Raw genomic sequence first — 19,848 nt, 5'->3', positions numbered from 1 at the left:
CATTGCAACGCCTGGCTGCACTCCATGATGCATGGCGAAGGCGGCAAAGGGAGCTGGATCGTAGCAGCGACCGCCCAGAATGATGTCGGGGTTGCTCTTCAGGGCCTCCGTGAAGCTGTCGGACGAGGTACCTGGTGAGCAGGGAATACACGAGGAAGGGGATGGACGTACGGTTCTGCACCCATCTGGGCGACGAGGTCAATGGCACGATCAACACTTTCAACCGTCAGTTCTTCCACGGGACCGCAGGGTGACACCATGTTGTTGACGATGCGATGTGTAAGTAGATCCCGTCGGAATCCTGCATTGATGGTCGCCACTTTGAAAGATAATCCCTCGTGGGCGGCGATTTCCCGAATAATCTCGAACATTTCCTGGACGTGCTTATTACTACCATCTCCGCCCACGGATCCAATGAGTACTTGAATCTTCTTGTGAAAACAGGCTTGCAGAATAGGAGTTAGATCGCGGACATATGAGTCGCGACCGCAGGTCATCTTATTCAAGCCCAATTTGTAGGGGCCGCCATCGGTAGAGCCACTGTCGACGATAATGGCTTTTGGGGAGTATTGCTCAACGCCGTACCAGAAATGCTCGAGTTTGTAGCCATAGCCAAGCATGGCATTAGGGGTCAGAATACTGAACTCTGCCATGATTTCGGAGTCCCGTGGTCTATTCTGTCCTTGCCATAATCGAAAATCTTCTGGGTCCGTGCCTTTATTATGTATTGGGACGACCGCAGCTTCGGCATCTTACCGAGACCCCGCTGTGCTCAGACGGCAACATGCCGAACCCTACCGAGCACAAGTGCTGCTGTCAAATCGGAGACAATATACTCCCAAGTAGTTGACTTGGCTTCAACTTTTATGCACCCACTTGTCATTGGATTTTGGATTTTTCATCAGAGTCTCTCTTCTTCCGCCTCAGAGCATCCCACATCAATTCTGCTTGTGACTGATTTCTCCCTAAAGAGCCGCCTATCATGACGCGCGACCCGGCTTCTGAACTGCGTCTTCCAGGCTTTGACGAGCTGCCCCTGCGCTCGGGAGATCCCAAAGGATCCGCTTGGGGGCTTTGGGGACCGGACGACGAACTGGGCACGCTCAATCTGATTACGAACGAGGTCACCCAGTTAGCTTTGCACGAAGCCAAGCTAGGTCGCGTCGTCAATCTCAAGTATAGCGACTCTGCGTGTTTGTGTGTAGTGGAACGTTAACACATGATTGCGCAGTCTCCCCTTAAACGTACCACTCAAGCCAATGAACCCTCGCCGAAAGCCGTGTGCACATAATTTGATCGCTAAAGGCTTCGCAAACGACGATGAAGTGAGTGAGCTTTCCTTCTCTCCTTCTACCCCTACCAATGACTATAAAAATGAGAAATCTGCAGAATTACTGACAAGAAGATTAGTTGGATTTCAACACTCAGAGTTCCAGCCACTGGGATGGACTGCGCCACTATCCCTACACCGAGACGAAGCAATTCTACAATGGGGTGCTTCAGGGTGAGATAGCCTCCACAAAGAAACTTGGTATACAAAGTAAGTAAATAAGTAGAAATATACCAAGGGGCCGCGAACGGAACACAGAACTAATGAGCCTGGGCTTTCTAGATATGGCTCAGAAACCGATTGTCACCCGGGGGGTTCTTCTCGACTGGTATGAATATGCGCTTAAAAAGGGGTTTGAGCTCCGACCCTTTACCAACCAGCCCATTCGCCTAAACGAGCTGTTGGACATTGCCCGTGAGCAACAGGTCACTTTCAGACCAGGGGACGTCCTCGTGATCCGCACTGGGTGGACTGACGCGTACTCTAAGTTGACCGACGAGGAGAAGAGGCACTTGGGAGGCCGAGATGATCGCGCCTCGTGTGGTGTTGAAGCCACGGAGGCAGCCATACGATGGCATTGGGAGAATGGATTCGCCGCCGTTGCCAGTGACACTGTCGCCTATGAAGCCTGGCCCTCACCAAAACCATGGGGCGTGTGTATGCATGAGGTAAGCCATGATCAATAGCAAGTTCTGACACCAACGACTGGACTATCTCGATGACTTATACTTCCCTCTCTCTCTCTATTCTAGGTCTTCCTGAGCGGGTGGGGAATGCCAATTGGAGAGTGTTGGGATCTCGAAGAGTTAAGTCAGACATGCAGGGAGCTGGGTCGCTGGACATTTCTTCTAACTAGTCAACCCCTGAATCTGCCTGGCGGAGTGGCTAGTCCCCCCAATGCCTGTGCAGTCTTCTGAGTATTCTTCTTTCCTTTTGCACTTCTAGGTTGTGATAAAGAACAAGAGGAAGGGTACTACGATTATAGAATATTTGCTCACAAGCCGAAAGTATACTATGGCACTTCTGATGTTAAACTTTGTTTTCACGATGGCTTACGAGACTCCCCATTTCCTCCGGCTACTCGACAAATGGAGACAATCGGCATGATTCCGTGCGCTAACCCCAAAGCTCTGACCCAAGTCTGCCCCAGACTAACCCCTTCCCCACACGTAGTACCTACCAACCGGTCATTTTGGAGGATGTTATACCCATGCCACAAGCCACAATACAAAGCTCTGTATCTTGGAAAAGGACGTAATTACCGGAACCTTTGACATGGTACAATTGCAGTTGTAGCTCTTATTTTGATTGCTGGAAGAATATCGGAATATCCTTTGAGACTCGCATTCAAACGGCTAAGTCACGAACAGTAATTTCTGGCCAGAAAAAGCAGAAAAGGAAAGAAGAAGAAAAAGAACCTGTTATAAGACAATTGAAGTGCTTGGGTCAGAAAACTAAGATACCCACATGGAGATTAGTCATCCGTGTCATCCGAACTCACCACTTCGTAGTCGATCAGAATACCATGAATTCCCCGCAGAACCTGTCCATCAAACATGAAATCGTCTCTCACAAGTGATTTCCTGCTAACGGCCTTTCAATAATGGACTCCCGTAGCCGTCTGTCCGGAAGAAAGTACAATTTTGCATGTCTTGCCTGCCGCCAGCGTAAGGTCAAATGTGATGGCCGCAAGCCAACCTGCAAAAACTGTGCGCGGTCAAACTCGAGCTGTTACTACAAGAATGACTCGACAGCCGCATTACACATGGCCGGGGAGCTGCACACCAAAGAGGCCCGGATCCGCGAGCTAGAAGATCGAGTCCGAGAACTCACTGCCACGGAGACCGGCGCCCACGATAGTCGCCCTGCCAGTTCATCCTCACAGCCGCAGCCGCAACCGGACATGCCAGCACTAACCGCTCCAACACAGACAACCACAACGGGCCCGGTAGCATTGTCCGTATTACCGTTGCGCGTTCCTCCAGAGGCGCATACTGAACCGGCGGATCAGGAGCGCTACGAGGGTGATAACATTATCATCACTAATACAGATGGAAAAGTAAGCTCCAGACATTTCCATCACCACTGCACCCGGAGAGACCACGTTCGTGCTAAGTGATTATGCGAGCAGCAATATTTTGGCGCCACCTCGCGGTTTCGTGGTCTCTCGGATCATAAGGAGGTGCACGATGGACAGACCCAGAAAAAGGAGACGGAGGTTCGAGCGACAGAGCTGTACCATCAGAGATGGCTGTCCTCCAATGCCCGGTTTCAGGCCTCCTGGGAGCGTACAGCGTACGAGAATATACCTCGTTATACAGACGTGGATCCCACCATCTGTATCAATCTCCTGGAAGTGTATTGGGCATGGCAAGCTCCCCTGCATAACTGTGTTTATCGACGCTGTAGGTCTCCAAACAACAAACCAATTTGCCTCTCTCTACTTGGTCTGACGAAACTTCTGACATGTGCCGTGCCGGTCTCTTGCAAGGTTTCTTCCGCGATATGGCTCTTGGGGGGCCATACTTTTCCACCTTTCTCTTGAATGTAATCCTCGCGCATGCCTGTCGACACCTGCCAGAGAATGATCTACGGTTTGCGTCCTTTGAGCGAGGAGAGTTCTTTCTACGGGAGGCGTTGCACCTCTTGGTTCGAGAGATGAGACAGAGCAAACCTCGGATTCCAACCATCCAAGGACTCTTGATCTTAGGTGGCAGGCAGTGCGCAGTTGGGAATAGTAGCGAAGGATGGCTATATACGGGCATGGTAAGGACCTTTGTCAACCCGCAGCCGTTATTGTCTCGCGTCTTTGTTGACTCGTGGTCCTCCAGGCAATAAGAATGCTCACAGACCTCGGCCTCCACATAAAGCGTAGCTATGCGGACCTCACGAAATCAATGGAGCCAGATGATTTGGAAGTACGGAAGAGATTGTTTTTATCCTGTTATGCGTGGGACAAGTGAGTGAAAGTTCTCGCTAAATTTGAAGACTGAAGAAAAAGACCGCGGGCGCTGGTTGACCGGCAGCAGATCAATTAGTCTTTGCCTAGGACGATCTCCGTCTTTGACTGACATGCCCTTTTCCCCTTCCACGCTTTGTAGGTGTTACGATCATGGGACAGCAGTTTAGATGTTAACAACAATGTCATATTCTAGTTGACTTGTCCGACGATGATGACCTCTGGCAGCCTCCGCACCTATTGGGGACTGGTAAAATCTACCCCGCAACCAAATGTCATAGTACATTGACCTTTATAAATTTCTGCAAATTAGCCAAGGTCAGCGACATTTTACGGCATATCCTCTCCTTTTCTCGTGTGCAGCCCTGTTGACATATCATCGCCTCACTTTTTCTTCCCAGATCATTAATGAGACCTACAATGTTATCTACAACGGTCCGGTTGGAAACGTGGAAATGAGCGTCATATCGGATTTGGAAAACAAGTTGATGGCATTCAGGCAGGAACTCCCAGCAGCCCTTCAGATTGAAGACCCGACAAGCTTACAGTCCTGCGTTCCTCCTCATATTCTCTGTCTCAAGTACGTAAAGCCTCTGATATCTCCTCTGTACTACTCGTTAATATCGGATGTGCTGATTGCTGGCTAGTATATTATGCCACACTGTCCTAATCTTGCTTTACCGACCGTTTTTCGTCTGGTTGTGGCACCCGAATCTGCAGAATAATCCCCTGGCACTACGGGCGCAAGTGGTGTGCACCGAGCAAGCCATGCGCGTGAATGAGCTCTTCCGCGCGTATGGCCGACTATTCAACTTCGAATTCCAAAGCTATTTGATTTCCTACTGCGTGTACACGGCGGCTACAATCGATGTGCGACTAGCGCAACACAACAACAAACGTCTGGCGCACATGGCGATAGATCGCCTGGCGGTAACATTGCACATGTTGGAGACGGAAGTCAAGCAAACACCGGGCATGCGGCGCAGCATCGAGATTATTCATTCGCATATTGGGCAGCGCTGGTCGTTGAAGGGACAAATGCAGCAGCCTCAGGCTTCTTCCTCCACCAACGGACAGGAGCAGCTACCCATCTGTTTGCTGGAGAAGGGAGGACCCGTAGGAGAAGGGGGGGAAGGAGAAGGCGGAGGGAGAGGCCAGCCTTTTCCAAAGTCCCAGTTCGATGAATCTGCTCTTGATCACGCAATATCCCCCGGGTCTTCGTTTGTTTCGTCGGGGACCAGCCTGCATGGCTCAGCTGCCGACAGAACCGTACCCGAGCCATTATCCTCTCTCAACATCTCCTATGGGCAGCAGCAGGGACCGATTCTCGATCCCGATTTGGACCTGGAATCTATGTGGATCGATTGGCAGATGGATGATGTCGGTGGTGGGTTTGTGCCGGAAATGGCGTATGAAACCCCGTGCAGCCAGCCATTCTCATGACGCTCCAAGAGCGTACAGGAACATATGGCCATTTCATATTCACCCCACACGAATGGTGGGCAATGTATCAGCGAAGTTATCAAGTGATTTCCTTACCCCAGCAGTGCCATCATTTCTGCCGTTGCTTCTCTATGCCTGTAGATAATTTTTTTTTTAAATACGTTACTTACATTCTGATGACTCTATTCACTGAAACAAATGTGGTGGCTCGACTCCTAACCGGTACGGGAAAACAGTCAATTGACCGGCATTCTTCGTATCCTGTGGGTGGACCATCCCCACACAAGCCGGGGGAATGCGGGGGAAAGGGAAATCATTCGCGGGGAAAGATGGCGGCCAGCTTGCCCTTGCTCGGTAAGATGCCGACACCGGTCAGACCACAAGGCAGTCCCTACATCCCTAAATTCCAAACGCCATCAAACTCCTCTCACATATATTCTTTAAAAAGCTATTAGAGCCATATATGTTCAAAATTATCTCTCATTCATCATTGCTCATTATGGACAAGAACATTCAGCAAGATGGGCTGGTGGACTGTGTGGAGAACGTCGACGTCGACAAAATTGGTGACCCAAATTTGCTTCCAGAGCGGGCTTGGACCAAAGAAGAAGAGCGGCAAGCCCTAAGGAAACTGGACTCGGTGCTCATTCCTCTGTTAGTCTGCATCCTTCTTTCATGTTCAATGATTCAATAACGTGAAGAAGCTTTTACTGACTAAAACAGGCTTGGATCCTTATATCTCTGCTCCTATATGGACAGAGGCAATATTGGCAATGCGTACACAGCTGGTATGGGTAAAGCCTGGGGGATCACCTCCTCTCAATATTCGATGGTGGTGACTGTCTACTATATCGCATGTATTTGCTTTCATTGGGTATGGCAATCCTTCTTTCCACAGGAACTGTGGTGTGGAAAAAACCGGGGTACTGGCTAATATCATGGTATCCCATAAACAGCTAATTCTGGCCTGGAAGGTAGTTCCGCTACCGGTATGTCTTCCTTGAATCCAATCAATCCTCGGCACAGACACGAACAATACCGCTAATTCCAAACACAGTTATGGGCAGCTTGCATGGCGTTTGGCTGGGGTACTCTGGACATGATTCAAGCTGCCACCACTAGCTATGCCGGCCTGCTCGTGTGCCGCATTTTGGTGGGCATTTTCGAGGCCGGGTTTGTTCCCGCTATCGCTCTATATATGAGCTTCTTTTACCATCGGCACGAGATGGGGTTGCGCTACGGTTTGTTCATGGCTTGCTCGCCTCTGGCTAATGCCCTAGCGTCGGCCATCGCGTACGGGGTTGTTACCGGCCACGAAGGTATAGAACACTGGCAGTTGCTTTTCATCATCGGTAAGCTGCCTTTCTCTCTCTCTCTCTCTCTCTTCATTCCCTGTGATAGTAAAGGTCCTGACAATCTCCTTTCGCAGAGGGAATACCTACCTTGATTCTTGCCGTTGTCGCCTACTTCTACCTTCCAAACGGTCCTTTCGAGAGTCCGTTCCTCTCCGAGCAACAAAACCTAATTATTGGCCAGCGGGCAATCCTCGGCCGGGGTCGAGATCAAGAGAAGAAAGTCAACTTCAAGCAAGCCTTCGCGGCTTTCAAGGATTACAAGAACTACTTCCAGGCGGGGATAATCTTCTGCCTCAACACCGCGTTCGGCTCCCTCCCAGCCTACCTCCCCACAATCCTATCCCACATGGGATACACCAAGACGCAAGCCGAGGGCTTCTCCGCCATCCCTTACTTCGCATCCCTGGTCTGCTGCATCGGCGCCAGTCTTCTCTCCGACCATGTCCGCCAACGCGCCATCTTTATCTCCTTTTTTGCTGCCCTGGGCGGCGCCGGCTACATCATCCTGGCACTGGTCGCGACAAACGCGGTGCGCTTCTTCGCCACCTTCCTGATCTGCGCAGGCGTCTTTCCAGCCGTCTCGCTCACCTTCACTTGGGTAACCGACAACCAGGGCTCTTCCTCCAAGCGCGGCGTCGGTCTGGCCATCTTCGGCATGATCGGCCAGTGCGGTCCCCTGCTGGGTGCTCGTCTGTTTCCCTCGCAGGACTCGCCTATGTTCTCCAAGGGCATGTGGATCTGCGCCGGCGTACTCTTCGGCGCCTGTAGCCTCGCTCTCATCCTGCGCCTGTTGCTTTCTCGCGAAAACACCCGCCGCGACCGCCAGCATGGTTCTTGTGATCCTAACTACACCCCTCCGGATATTGCGGAGAAGGGTGATGAGCATCCCATGTTCCGCTTCGTTTTATAAGTGCAATCAAGTGCAATATAGGGATGGAAAGAGCGCCTACAAGGGGGAATGGGATGGGGGAAGGACGCGAGTGACGAAGGGCTATGGCGACTGGGTGCGTCATGACCCGATTATCGTTGTGTGAGAGCCCGTTCTTCCAATATAAACCATCGCGGGTACAGAAAGAAATGATTTCGCATTTTTACACAACCGGAAGCGTATGTGGTGCTATTTATGGTACATATAGATAGCTAGGAGCAGTGCTAATCTTATTGACCTGTCTGGTGGTTCATAACCCTGCCCACTAGAGGCCCAGATGTTCCTGATTTGTTCCAATTTTCCTTCCAAAGCTCTTCGATGAGGCCTAAAATTGACAGATCATACATTCAAATCAGTCTAACCTTCCTACATCAGATACATGAATGGTCACAGCGATTGTTAGTGCCTAGTTTATCAATGGTATCCTCATGCTCATAACTTCTAGTCGCGGGATTAGTCGCCGAAGCATTAGAAATTCAGGGGACAATTTCTTTATCTGTATATCTGATTTCATTAGAGTAAACACCTTTGTTTGCACCCATTAGAGTATCCTTATCCCTTAAAGCCATCCGTTGTCGAGAAAACCGTCTTCCAATATCCCAAAGTCAAGAGGAATTGTTGACATTTGTGATTCTCGTTCCAATCTCAGTGGTTCATGACTACCCAGACCAGCTGGCGGTGTGAAGATGAATGATGAGGGAGAGGTTTGAGTCATCGAAGAAGCCGGTACAGCGGACACGGGCGCATCTCCTGCATGCTCTATGCGATTCGAAAACAACCGAACAAGGTCTTGAGCAGCCGAGATCGTCTGGACGTCAATAGTCGTGTTCGAACCGGTATCCGGAGTAACTAGTTCCGCCTTGTGTATATCGAGAAGCTTGAGGGCAGTATCTACTATTTTGCCCATCAAGGGATCAAGATTGTGGCTTGGCGTTAATGAAGACGCCATGCACATCCATTGATGATAGAAGCACAGCAGCGTCGACTGGAAGACTATGGATGACTTGTTCGGGAACAAACAGTGAAGTCTTCGATCATCATGGCTGCTTCCCAACATACTGAGTATATTGAGTGCTGCACGAACGCACCTCGACAGGCTCTTCATGAATTGAGGGTGCTTCGGGTCGAATGTCAATGCTGGCTGGTGAATCAGGACAAGAGCCACGTTTCCTAAGAAGTGTAGAAATAGTGTCTCAAAAGACTGATCTGCTGAGCTCATATGAAGAGTGTCCGGTAGACCATCGTCATGGTCTTTCATCTCATTTCCTTGGAACTGGACTACACTGTGGCGCCACACCGAGAGCTCGTGGTCCAGTGCAGTGATTTTGGCAACACCATTACGTCGTTTGGTAGTCGTATATAACGACTTGAGGCAGCTGGAGAATATTTTGAGCAATTTCACGTAGAGGATGAATGTAGCCATGCTTGTTGTCTCTCCCGGAAGGGGGAGCGGTATGTCAGTGGCAGTCGCGTCGTCTAGATCCGTATCAACAGGTAGGTCGGTATCCACATCATCATCCTGGATCATTTTCGGCAGACCGTGTACTATGCTGCACGCACTGTTTATGGAGATTAGTGACTAACAGGCAGGTGTTGTTGGTTGGAAGCCTTACACGTCAACAGCGTAAACGCACCACCATATGCGTTTTCTTAACTCCATCTCTCCCGCACAGAATCGGAAGCGTCGGGAATGTCGATGGAGTCCTAGAGATTGCGCAAGTCGAACAACTTGTCCGCAAATTTGTATCCACTCATCGTGCTTCCGTGTAAGTTGAAGATATAGACAAGTTAAAAGTAGGGACTGCAGCCCTGGAAGGTCCTCGTTTTCAGGTGTGGTTGTTAGTCGGGCACATTCCACGGCTCTATGGTAGTATGTGTTGCACTCTGTGGATGAGCAATTTTTCCATGCAGTAATAGAGAGGACAAGAAATATTTGCCTCAGAATAACATAATCAGAAGGTGAGAGATTAGGGTCGTGGGCCTCCACACGATCGAAGATCCTATGGAAGGCGGAAAGGAACTCTTTCTTCATGAGTATTGGCCAAATAGATGACCAAGAATGAAAGAACTCTGTTAAAGCATCCAAATATGATGCTCGTGTCTTGTCCAACATGAAATGCAGTGGTCGAGAATAATTTATTGAGTGTAATAAATGCAGAGGTTGGGAATACTCTGGGCAAGGACCGAGTAAATGGAGCCGATTAACAATATCTGGAAAGCCTTCTTCATGATCGAACAGAGACTTGTATACTGATTCAGCACAGCGTATAAAATAAATGCCTGTTGCTGACCCTGCAAAACGATCGACACTCGGTGTTAAGGGCACTAAGCGTCCCAGATGCTTTATGATAGGTTGACATTGTTGACTTGTAGTAGCTGCCGTATCAGACGATCCTGAAACTTGCAGTGTTGGATAACTGTGGGCTTGGAATCCAGGTGCGGTGTCGTTCCATACAGATTTGTCAACAGTGGTGGAATGGCTAGCACGTAGTTGCCGGATTTCGCGCTGCAGATTCTCATTTTGGATCCTGAGCTCATCCAGCAACCTTTCTTGCTGCTCAAGGTGCCTGACAAATTCATTAACATCATCCCTGGATAATTGAATAATGTGACGAGATATAGCACTAACCTTCTGGGCCGCGTCCGTCTTTTGAGTTGCTTAGATGTGACACAGGAAGCTCCAGCGGTTCTACAGTTGCTACACTACACGGGTCCCACCGTATCAGTCCAATCCATCTATCTATAGAGTGGTTGGGGGAGCAATACCGATGGGAGTAATCCGTCACAGCGGATCTTCTTTCTGAAGATACCCAATCAGCTTCTTTGCGGCCAACAATCCATATGTTTGAGTGGATCTACATACATGCGGCAACGATCGCTGAGAATATCAGTTTGTCAATAACATCCAGTAAAATTCGGAAGATGGAAACACACCACACTTGAGACGAGAGTTGCAGCCTGGGTATAGCACCCCCTTCTTCAATGGCTTCCATTATACCTGGTATCCCAGAAGTACAGGGCTATCCCAATAAGATTGAAGCCCAGGAATGTAGAGGCGCGGGGAAAGTCCCAAGTGGGTCACCTGAGGCATAGAAAGCACCTGGTCACGTGAGCACGGCTAAAACCGAGACAGAATGGCAGTCGGAACTGTCCTCGCTCCACCTGCCACAATAGATCGACTGTGTGATTCAGCCACAGCAATTCGCAGAACGACGCTCCAATATTGTAGAACAACCAGAAATGGAGCTGGGATTAAATGTCCAACTTTATTAACAGCCCAGTCAACGTTCAGCTACTATCCCGACTTAGTAGTATACTGTCAGCAGTGCAAAATATATATAAAGACTCGGACAGCTGTATGATTCATACTCAAGGCGTAGGCATCTGATACTGACATCAGTAGACATGATAATACTATTGTTTATTCTTTTACAAGCTAACATACAATGCTCGTGCTTACTGAGTATTGTAAGGCACGTACGTTCTGGAACAACATATTGCCATAATTGACTCCGAATCCTACTGATATCCGATGATACATACCTAAAGGTCCTTATGCTCAACTTCTTCAACCTCACTTTTTTCAAATGAAACCCGGCCTTCTGCATCACAGTTTCGAGGCCGATAAGACGACCTAACAATTCCTCGAATGCTCAGCCCTTGTTTGAACAGTATATCCAAGTCTTCCAGCTTCCACCCCATAGTTTCCGGATACAGGAAATACACCGAGATAGGGATACATGCACCAATCACGGCATATACTATATAATACTGATAGCCAATATTGTTGATTGCGACAGGAGTTATCATCGTGACAACAAAATTCCTAACAAATCAGCACTGGCACTTTCCAAGAAAATGCCTGCAGCAAGAATGGAAGCTCACCAAAGCCAATGATTTGCGGTTGAGATCGAAGCCATAGCAACTCTCAGCCGGAGCGGCGCTACCTCGGTACAGTATAGAAAGTTGGCACCCAGAAACCCGATAGGGATGAAGAAGTTAAACAAGAAAATAAAAAGCGCCGAAATAATGGAAGCGGGCTTGTTTGTATGTGGAAAGCTCGTGGTGATTGCTAAGGCCAGCATACATAGCGACATTCCCGACCCGCTGACAATAAACACCACGCGGCGACCGAACCGATCGATGCAGTAAAAAGCCACGAGACACGAGAGGAACTTCCACGAGAGCGTCGCGGCAGCTAGTATTCGAGACATCATGCTGGTCATTCGGAGGTTATCTTCGAAGATAACCGGAGCGTAGACTGAGATAAGGTTTCCTAAAAGTAGTTGCATCAGCAATGGTATGCATACACGTAGGGCGTGTCTTCTATGGGCACTTACCTCCCGACATCTGCTGATAGAACTGGAGCATAATGCACAGAGCGAAGCGAAAGAGTAATTTTTCATCATTTGGGCGCCAAATATCCATTATTGAGACACCACGAGAGTGATTCTCTAGTGTTGACTGGATTGCCGCAATATCGCCGTTCACGTCTTCTGGCCGGACTGATGCATCGCTCAGACTGACGAGTGTTGTGCGAGCCTGCTCAAGGCGGCCCTTTTGAACAAGCCATCGAGGAGATTCTGGGAGAAAGAAAATTGAAAACATGGGGATAAGCGAAATAAACCCCGGAATTGCCAGTGGCACTCTCCAGGCAACTGAACCGGTTTTGACTTGGTAGAGTCCCAGGTTAACCCACGACGTTATTGCGTACCCAGCGCTGATGAAAAGGCCATCCAGAACAACATGCTTGCCCCTATTATGTGCCGATGAACATTCGGACTGCCAGACAGGTACTGTTCCGCTAAGCATTCCAATGCCTATTCCAATTATAAGCCTTCCCACAATCAATTGAGCGAGCCCAAAAGAGGAACAACATAGGGCTTCCCCAATCAATGTTCCAAGTGAGCCTGCAAATATAACCTTTCTTCTTCCCAAGATGTCACCGATCAATGAGCATGAAAGAGACCCAACTAATGCACCAAGGGTAAATGTCGAGATAACAACACCTTGGACTGTTAAATTGTGGCTTTTCACAGCGCCTGACGTGTGGATGGTATCGATTTCGGGGAAGGTTGTAGTCCAGTCTTTCACAGATACGAGGCCGCCGACGCCGGCTTGATTGTATCCAAAGAGGAAAAAGGCAGGGCATACTACCAGAATCAACTGGGCAAGTGACAGTGTGTGACCATGGAGCGCCATGCTTGACACCACTGTTTTTCACAGGATCGTTGTCAAAAGAAAGAAAAAAAAAATCAATGGTGACGATATATGCAGTCCATTTTGAATGCATTTATAGTTGACGGGCTACCCCACAACCAGACACTCTTCCCCGGATGATATTGTAGATGAACCTGGGGGTATGTAGGTACCCCATGTTAGCCAAGAAGATTGACGCATGGTTAGCCCGAAATTGCGGGGATGGAATAGGGCTGGCTCGGGAGACTAGTTTCGGGATAAGGCCTATCCCGTCGGAATAGTACGAAGCTCCGGGATAATACCAGCGTAGTCTCGGGATACCAGCGACTGTTCCGACGCTACTCATTTAAAAGGGAAATCCATCAGCCACAATCATCACACTGCGCATACCTTCAATTTTTTTCCATAGCAGCATCACCTATACACATCCCAAACAATGTTGAACAGTGCGGTCGATTCCCGCATTTTCCGCAATCTTTTCGGAACGGAAGAGATCCGCGACATATTCTCAGATGAAGCTTACATCAAGTGTTTGGTTGAAGTTGAAATTGCTCTTGCGCGAGCTGAAGCAAAGGTGAATGTTATCCCACACGAATCAGCCAATGTTATCGCAGAGAACGCCAAGTACGAAAACCTAGAGTATGTATCCCCCTTTCCCAACCCTACAACTATGGCCTAATAACATCCATGAAAATAGCCTCGACCGCATGGCTGCGGACACCGAAAATGTTGGGTATCCCGTCTTGCCGCTGGTGTGGCAATTGGCCGAGATGGTGCCCGGGGAACATGCCAAGTACATCCATTGGGGTGCCACAACACAAGATATCATGGACTGCGCTTCCATGGTGCAAATGCGTAGAGGACTTGTTATTGTCCGTCGGAACCTTCATGAGTTGAATGCGACTCTAAAGTCTCTTTCGGAGAAATATGCCGACACGTACGTCTTAGAGATGCAACACTGTTTAAAGAGGTGCTGACACTTCCAAGACCCATGGCAGGCAGGACCCATCTCCAACATGCTCTTCCAATCACATTTGGCTATAAATGCGCCGTATATCTCTCTGGTCTCCAACGGCATATCCAAAGATTGACCGAAATAGAGCATCGTTGTTTGCTGGTCCAGTTCGGCGGCGCAGCAGGAACATTGGCATCGCTCGGCTCGGATGATACCGGTCTGGAGGTGCGAAAACAACTTGCGACGGAGCTCGGGTTACACGATCCATCAATTACATGGCATGTGGCACGGGATCACATTGCCGAAATCATCAACTTTCTAGCACTCATCGGGGGATCTCTAGGGAAAATCGCTCTAGATATCATCATAATGTCGTCTAATGAAGTTGCCGAGGTGGCTGAGCCCTTCGTACCATTTCGGGGAGCGTCGTCAACCATGCCTCAGAAGCGAAACCCTATATCAAGCGAAGTTATACTTGCCTCTTCGAAGCTGCTTCGGTCGAACGCATCATTGGCTCTGGATGCCATGGTGTCCGATTTCGAACGAGCTTCTGGCCCCTGGCATCTGGAGTGGAGCTGCGTTCCAGATTCATTTGTCCTATGCTGTGGCGCGCTACACCAAGCAAATTTCGTTATCAAGGGCCTTCTCGTCAACACTGAAGCCATGTCAAACAATCTCAACATGACCAAGGGCCTGATTGTTGCGGAGGCAGTGATGATGGGAACTGCGCCGAAGCTTGGTCGCCAGAGGGCACATGACGTAGCTTATGAGGCCTGTACAAAGGCAATAGAGGGAAATCTCCCCTTGATCGATGTCCTTCAACAGGATAACAGTCTGGTAGCTGAAGTCGGAGTGGAGAGGCTAAGGTCCCTTTGTGATCCATGTCAGTATCTTGGGTGCTGCCGACAGATGATTGAGAATGTCATTCATGATGAATAGAGTTTTCCGTCAGTGTGATTAACAAGAGATATAAATTATAATACGTGGGAATTCGTTTGCTCTTCACACTGGATCGGAAACTATTGGATAACCTGCAGGTGGCTTACGTTATTATCGTACTCTCCTGCCAATTGCCATGGCTGGGGTGTGTGCCTCTAGGAATCACAAACCGCAAGTCAGAGTGTGCATTGAAAGTACAAGGAAACGTTTTCTTCCTCGAAGCATAAACCTTTCATCTTTTTCATTACCTCTAGAGTTGCTGCCAAACAGGTAGGAAAACTTGCTGAACGGGTTTTCGCTGGTCGCGAAAGTTTTGCTGCCGACTTGGCGAGGACGGTGACATTCATCTGCAGGGATTTACGCATTAATTAATATATTCTCGGGTTAAAGGTTCCCGGTTCATGTACGCCTACATTATTGCAATGAAACAACATGCTGCAGGTGTATAAGGTCTACTATATATATGATCACACGCAGGTCACTAGCCTACTTATGGTATTTTGATGCTTAAGTAGTTAATCTGCTAGTCCTAGTGTAGGGGCAAGATGTAGGCATCGTACAGAAATATTGCTCTCTCCCAAGTGTAACTATCACCCCACAAATGAGTCTCTCTGCCTCAAGAAGGGACAAATAACAAGGTGAGGCATATATGTAAGACAGTCAAAGCTCTCAATCAGCCCGTACTGTTTTCCGCGGCAAAACAACTGATAGCTGCGGGGTCGTTGGTCCAAAGCTGTAGATCAAGGGACAAGGAGGAATTTCTCCTCAAATAAGAACAAAGAAGATCAGCCATTCTCAAACTATATATTATGCTCGGCTAAATTGGAGTTCTGGGACTCTTGCCTGTTTCTGTGCTATAAAAGCATAACGAAGAACGCTTGGACGGCTTGATACACTGGAAAGGTGGCACCAAGCAAAGTCTCCATAATGCCTTTTCTTGCAAATTTCATCACTTTTGCATCTCTTATTCCGCTTGCAGTATCCGACCAATCAGCAAAGCCCAATGTTACCCGCGAAATAAACATTTCTCCGCCGGCTAGCCCTAGACCTGGGAAGCAGATTGTGGATGCAGCATATCAATCATTTTCCATCGAGTTTTCGTTCATGACAGATTATGCCGGAAATGATACGTATGTTCAACCCTATATACTATTGGTCACGTATTTATAACTTTTCCAAGACACCCAAACGTTTTTTCGAGGCAAGTGATCCAAAACTTGTACGACATATCGGGCGCATATCCGATCTTCCGTGTGGGCGGCAGCACCCAAAGCTCTGCCATATACTATCCGAATCAGACCGAAGCTATTATCGACCCCTTTAGCTCTGTCGCTTCTGACCAGCCATCGCATACGCTCATTGGCCCGTCTTGGTTCCAATCCTTCAGACAATTCCCCAATGGCACCCAATATATATATGGTATAGTTATCATGGCACCATAGATAGCAAAACGCTAACAGGTTTGCCCAAGGCCTCAATTTCTTCAATACGGTAAACGAGACATATTACAATATTGGGAACGGCCTTGATCAATGTGTACTCGAGGCAAACGCTGCCTACGAGACCATGGGCAACTCGTTATATGCGTTCGAGATTGGAAATGAGGTAGATAGTAAGTTGGCTCGATATCAGATTGTGATTGTCTACCCTGAGTTTAACAGTATTAACCAGGCTGGGGGAATGGTAAGCATAGAGACGGGAATTGGACAGTCCAACGCTACGTGAACCAATGGAACAAATTTGCGACAGCTATCAGTCAGAACTTGACTGGTAAGGACGCAACGAGATTGTTCCAAGGATGTGCATTTGAGGCACCTCGCCATCTCGACGAAAGAACGGACTGGAATGTTGAAAATGCGGAGCTAGATGGTATGGGCGCAGACAAGACAAAGACGGTTTCCGACCACGAGGTGAATGGGCATAAGATCAGTAAATTCATCTATGGACTGTCTGCTAACAGGGGCTTCGTAGTATATGGGTGCTAGTTGCCACTATACGGGCGCCGGGCCAACAATCCAAGACACCCTATTCGATCGCACCAACATGCTCTCTCGTGTTTGGTACCATGACTATCTGGGCAATGCGACAGCGAACTCAGGTATCAAATATGTTATCGGTGAGACTAACTCCATTTCTTGCCAGGGCGCGTTCAATATCTCAGACGTTATGGCATCTGCTGTCTGGGCCATTGACTATGTCATGTATCTATCCTCACTCAAGGTATCCCGTGTTCATTTTCACATGGGAACACGCTATCGCTACTCACCCTGGCAGCCTGTTCTCTACAACGACAGTTCTCCCCACGTCAACCCAATGTACTATGGGAATCTTTTCAATGCTGCTGTGTTTGCAGGAGGGAACAAGCAGACGGAAGTTCTTGTCAACGAAACAAACTTCGGTGCATATGCGGTCTACCAAGCCGGAAGCCTTGATGCTATTGTGGCGGTCAACCTCAACATCTGGAACTCAACATCTGATCCGGTTGCTAGGCCTTATACAGCGCTAGCCCTTACAGCTGACTGGGAGAATGCAAAGGTTTCTAGGCTGACAAGTCCTGGTGTGGATATCGCTGGTAATATTACATTTGCTGGCCAACATGTTGATGAAAATGCCCGGATTGTTGGACCAAAAACGTACGATACGGTGATTGATGGCAAGGTCCTTGTGGGTGCAGGTGAAGCAATACTTGTTCAAAAGTGATGCGTTGCTGGAGCTTCGAGAGTGAAATATACTCGATATTGGATGGTATAGATGTCACCAACTTTTGGACTTCAGTGGACAATAAACCCGACGATCAAATTTATGAGCAGTTATATAAGTTGTATATGGAAGGATCATCTGTCAGAAGATATATTCATTATCCATTCCTAGTAATTATCATCTATCATGCCGAATCAGGACATATAAGAAGCTCGGTATGTTTTGTTAGGTTGCCACAAATACTTTATTAGCTGTAAAGTTTTAAATTGCATGGTATCGGCTATACTGTACCATACCGTTCACATTAATACCAATACAGCGGAGGCATACGGAGTAGTGCTTCATCCGGGCGGCATCATTCGATGCACAGGCTCCAGGTTCAAGTAGATTAGCCGCATCGTACCAGCGGAACTTCCCGCTTCAAGACTCCGGAGATGGTGCCAGGTGAAGTTAGCCTCACCCCCACTCTTTTGTCAATACACACTTTTGATATAAACCCTGCTTTCTATTACCCATTCGGCCTGTCGTCAAAATCTTTCCAGTGTAATGATATTTGAACCCGCTTCAGCTCCCCATTTCGACTGTAAAAAATCGACAGCGGACTGCCCACCACCTCCTCCCTCCTGAAATGGAAGAAGCATTGACACCCTTTCTGCAATATACAGAAAAGGACCGTCGGTGAGCTGATCTCGCCACTAAACGGAATTATGATCCAATAATTTAATCTAGTGGCGACTTGCAATAGGTCTGACGCGCCTGCCTTTTCACTCGCTCTTCAAGGTCCGGGAAGACTGTCACGCACATCTCCTTACCTGTTTCATGTGACCCTACAGCGGGTGGATGAGGTTAGCGATCACTGTGTCTTTGCATGGTACCCGCAGACCCATGGCTTTGCTACCTCAAACGGGTTCATTCTTCTTCAATGTACCGCGCAGGGCGAGCTGCACCAAGTCAAACTCCCGGAGTATACTATACTCCCCCAACTAGAATATGGGCACTTCTCCCCTTACAATATCCATAAGCCCGGCAATGTTCAGCAATATTACGATGTTATCCCCGGCCGTCTTATCCCATACCTACAGACAGGCGAGCGATATGTACTCCTCTGGCCCGGTCAACAATATGGCTCATGGAATTGGACCGATAAAGTAGAAAACTCTAAAGTCGTCTTGCCAGGCGGGCCCTTCCTATCTTTCAGAGTCGAGGACAATGAGAACATGCCGATCATGCCGACGTTGATCTCCGGGTGATAACCTTCCTTGCTCCTCTACTGCTACATGCTAAGCTCCCTATGTACCCATATGTTTAGAGCGCAAGAATGCCGTCCTACTCTGATTGCAAAATTCGAATGTTGCCCCCAGGACCAGGTGGCTTTACTGGATGACCTCGTGCTTGCGACCCTTCATGTGACGTACGTGCCAACAAGTGGTAGCGGTGGTAGGCCGTTTACTTTCAACACGGCAGGGTTGACCGTCGAGCTCTGGGTTTGGCGGGATCGGTGGGTCAATCTGGAAGGGTTCGTCTGCGGTGGAGGATGGGCATTCGTTGATTACCCTGACATGCAGGTCTCGCCAGGCCGTGATAATGGCTTTGCCAGTCTGCGTCCAGGAGAAACGTGGTCCGAGGTCTTGCAACTTCCCTTGCTCACGGACATGGAGAGCAAAGATGGCGGGGAGGCACGGGCCGGGGAGGGGATCTGGTGTCTCTTTAAGGGCCTCCGGCTCGACTGGTGGGTTTGGGGAAGTCGGGAGGACCATTTGGAGACGACAGTCACAATTCCAGCCACAGGAAGCTGGACCGTACGGGAGCCGGGCGAACAGCCCAACGTTTTTATTCCTGCGGCGGCACCCGTGGATTTGGAGATCATATAGTACGAGCCGATGGAGGAGATGAACTTCAAACACGCTACATGCGACAAGTCTCAGGCAACTCGTGAGTCACCTGAATTTTCAGCAATGCATCCAATTACCCGATTCTTCTATATCAAGCTTTGGGATAGAAATATGTATGCGTCTATAATAACTTAACTTGTCAGCAGTC

At 48.7% G+C, this 19,848-nt stretch overlaps 10 protein-coding genes across 10 annotated transcripts; 7 read left to right on the top strand and 3 right to left on the bottom strand.

Annotated features, from left to right (window-relative positions):
* Positions 1 to 98: 98 nt before the first annotated feature.
* Positions 99 to 653, bottom strand: AKAW2_40832S (uncharacterized protein; the record flags this gene model as incomplete). The annotated part of the gene is made up of 1 exon (XM_041689204.1): positions 99 to 653. One exon carries the CDS (start codon positions 651 to 653, stop codon positions 99 to 101), a length of 555 nt encoding a protein of 184 aa, XP_041542912.1.
* Positions 654 to 982: 329 nt separating this feature from the next.
* On the top strand, positions 983 to 2,247 carry AKAW2_40831A (uncharacterized protein; the record flags this gene model as incomplete). Its single annotated transcript, XM_041689203.1, has 5 exons — positions 983 to 1,176; positions 1,232 to 1,325; positions 1,411 to 1,540; positions 1,613 to 1,998; positions 2,083 to 2,247. 5 exons carry the CDS (start codon positions 983 to 985, stop codon positions 2,245 to 2,247), a joined length of 969 nt encoding a protein of 322 aa, XP_041542911.1.
* A 686-nt stretch (positions 2,248 to 2,933) lies between these two features.
* AKAW2_40830A (uncharacterized protein) lies at positions 2,934 to 5,732 on the top strand (the record flags this gene model as incomplete). Its single annotated transcript, XM_041689202.1, has 8 exons — positions 2,934 to 3,389; positions 3,462 to 3,735; positions 3,822 to 4,096; positions 4,162 to 4,289; positions 4,360 to 4,427; positions 4,486 to 4,607; positions 4,691 to 4,869; positions 4,937 to 5,732. The coding sequence occupies 8 exons, from the start codon at positions 2,934 to 2,936 to the stop codon at positions 5,730 to 5,732; spliced, it is 2,298 nt and encodes a 765-aa protein (XP_041542910.1).
* A 463-nt stretch (positions 5,733 to 6,195) lies between these two features.
* Positions 6,196 to 7,997, top strand: AKAW2_40829A (uncharacterized protein; the record flags this gene model as incomplete). The annotated part of the gene is made up of 5 exons (XM_041689200.1): positions 6,196 to 6,386; positions 6,456 to 6,606; positions 6,689 to 6,721; positions 6,790 to 7,084; positions 7,162 to 7,997. The coding sequence occupies 5 exons, from the start codon at positions 6,196 to 6,198 to the stop codon at positions 7,995 to 7,997; spliced, it is 1,506 nt and encodes a 501-aa protein (XP_041542909.1).
* Positions 7,998 to 8,574: 577 nt separating this feature from the next.
* Positions 8,575 to 11,008, bottom strand: AKAW2_40828S (uncharacterized protein; the record flags this gene model as incomplete). The annotated part of the gene is made up of 6 exons (XM_041689199.1): positions 8,575 to 9,574; positions 9,629 to 10,582; positions 10,645 to 10,718; positions 10,782 to 10,815; positions 10,879 to 10,893; positions 10,950 to 11,008. 6 exons carry the CDS (start codon positions 11,006 to 11,008, stop codon positions 8,575 to 8,577), a joined length of 2,136 nt encoding a protein of 711 aa, XP_041542908.1.
* Positions 11,009 to 11,558: 550 nt separating this feature from the next.
* AKAW2_40827S (uncharacterized protein) lies at positions 11,559 to 13,217 on the bottom strand (the record flags this gene model as incomplete). Its single annotated transcript, XM_041689198.1, has 3 exons — positions 11,559 to 11,841; positions 11,901 to 12,291; positions 12,356 to 13,217. 3 exons carry the CDS (start codon positions 13,215 to 13,217, stop codon positions 11,559 to 11,561), a joined length of 1,536 nt encoding a protein of 511 aa, XP_041542907.1.
* A 433-nt stretch (positions 13,218 to 13,650) lies between these two features.
* AKAW2_40826A (class-II fumarase/aspartase family protein) lies at positions 13,651 to 15,108 on the top strand (the record flags this gene model as incomplete). Its single annotated transcript, XM_041689197.1, has 3 exons — positions 13,651 to 13,853; positions 13,912 to 14,151; positions 14,202 to 15,108. 3 exons carry the CDS (start codon positions 13,651 to 13,653, stop codon positions 15,106 to 15,108), a joined length of 1,350 nt encoding a protein of 449 aa, XP_041542906.1.
* A 1,104-nt stretch (positions 15,109 to 16,212) lies between these two features.
* AKAW2_40825A (glycosyl hydrolase family 79 C-terminal domain-containing protein) lies at positions 16,213 to 17,808 on the top strand (the record flags this gene model as incomplete). The annotated part of the gene is made up of 5 exons (XM_041689196.1): positions 16,213 to 16,238; positions 16,289 to 16,527; positions 16,580 to 16,720; positions 16,780 to 17,018; positions 17,080 to 17,808. 5 exons carry the CDS (start codon positions 16,213 to 16,215, stop codon positions 17,806 to 17,808), a joined length of 1,374 nt encoding a protein of 457 aa, XP_041542905.1.
* A 628-nt stretch (positions 17,809 to 18,436) lies between these two features.
* Positions 18,437 to 19,058, top strand: AKAW2_40824A (uncharacterized protein; the record flags this gene model as incomplete). The annotated part of the gene is made up of 2 exons (XM_041689195.1): positions 18,437 to 18,486; positions 18,554 to 19,058. 2 exons carry the CDS (start codon positions 18,437 to 18,439, stop codon positions 19,056 to 19,058), a joined length of 555 nt encoding a protein of 184 aa, XP_041542904.1.
* Positions 19,059 to 19,109: 51 nt separating this feature from the next.
* On the top strand, positions 19,110 to 19,679 carry AKAW2_40823A (uncharacterized protein; the record flags this gene model as incomplete). Its single annotated transcript, XM_041689194.1, has 1 exon — positions 19,110 to 19,679. The coding sequence occupies one exon, from the start codon at positions 19,110 to 19,112 to the stop codon at positions 19,677 to 19,679; it is 570 nt and encodes a 189-aa protein (XP_041542903.1).
* Positions 19,680 to 19,848: the final 169 nt, after the last annotated feature.

The sequence above is a fragment of the Aspergillus luchuensis genome, chromosome 4 (assembly GCF_016861625.1).
Source record: "Aspergillus luchuensis IFO 4308 DNA, chromosome 4, nearly complete sequence".
NCBI classification, from domain to species: Eukaryota; Fungi; Ascomycota; class Eurotiomycetes; order Eurotiales; family Aspergillaceae; genus Aspergillus; species Aspergillus luchuensis.
This window is presented reverse-complemented; position numbering and strand designations above follow the sequence as displayed.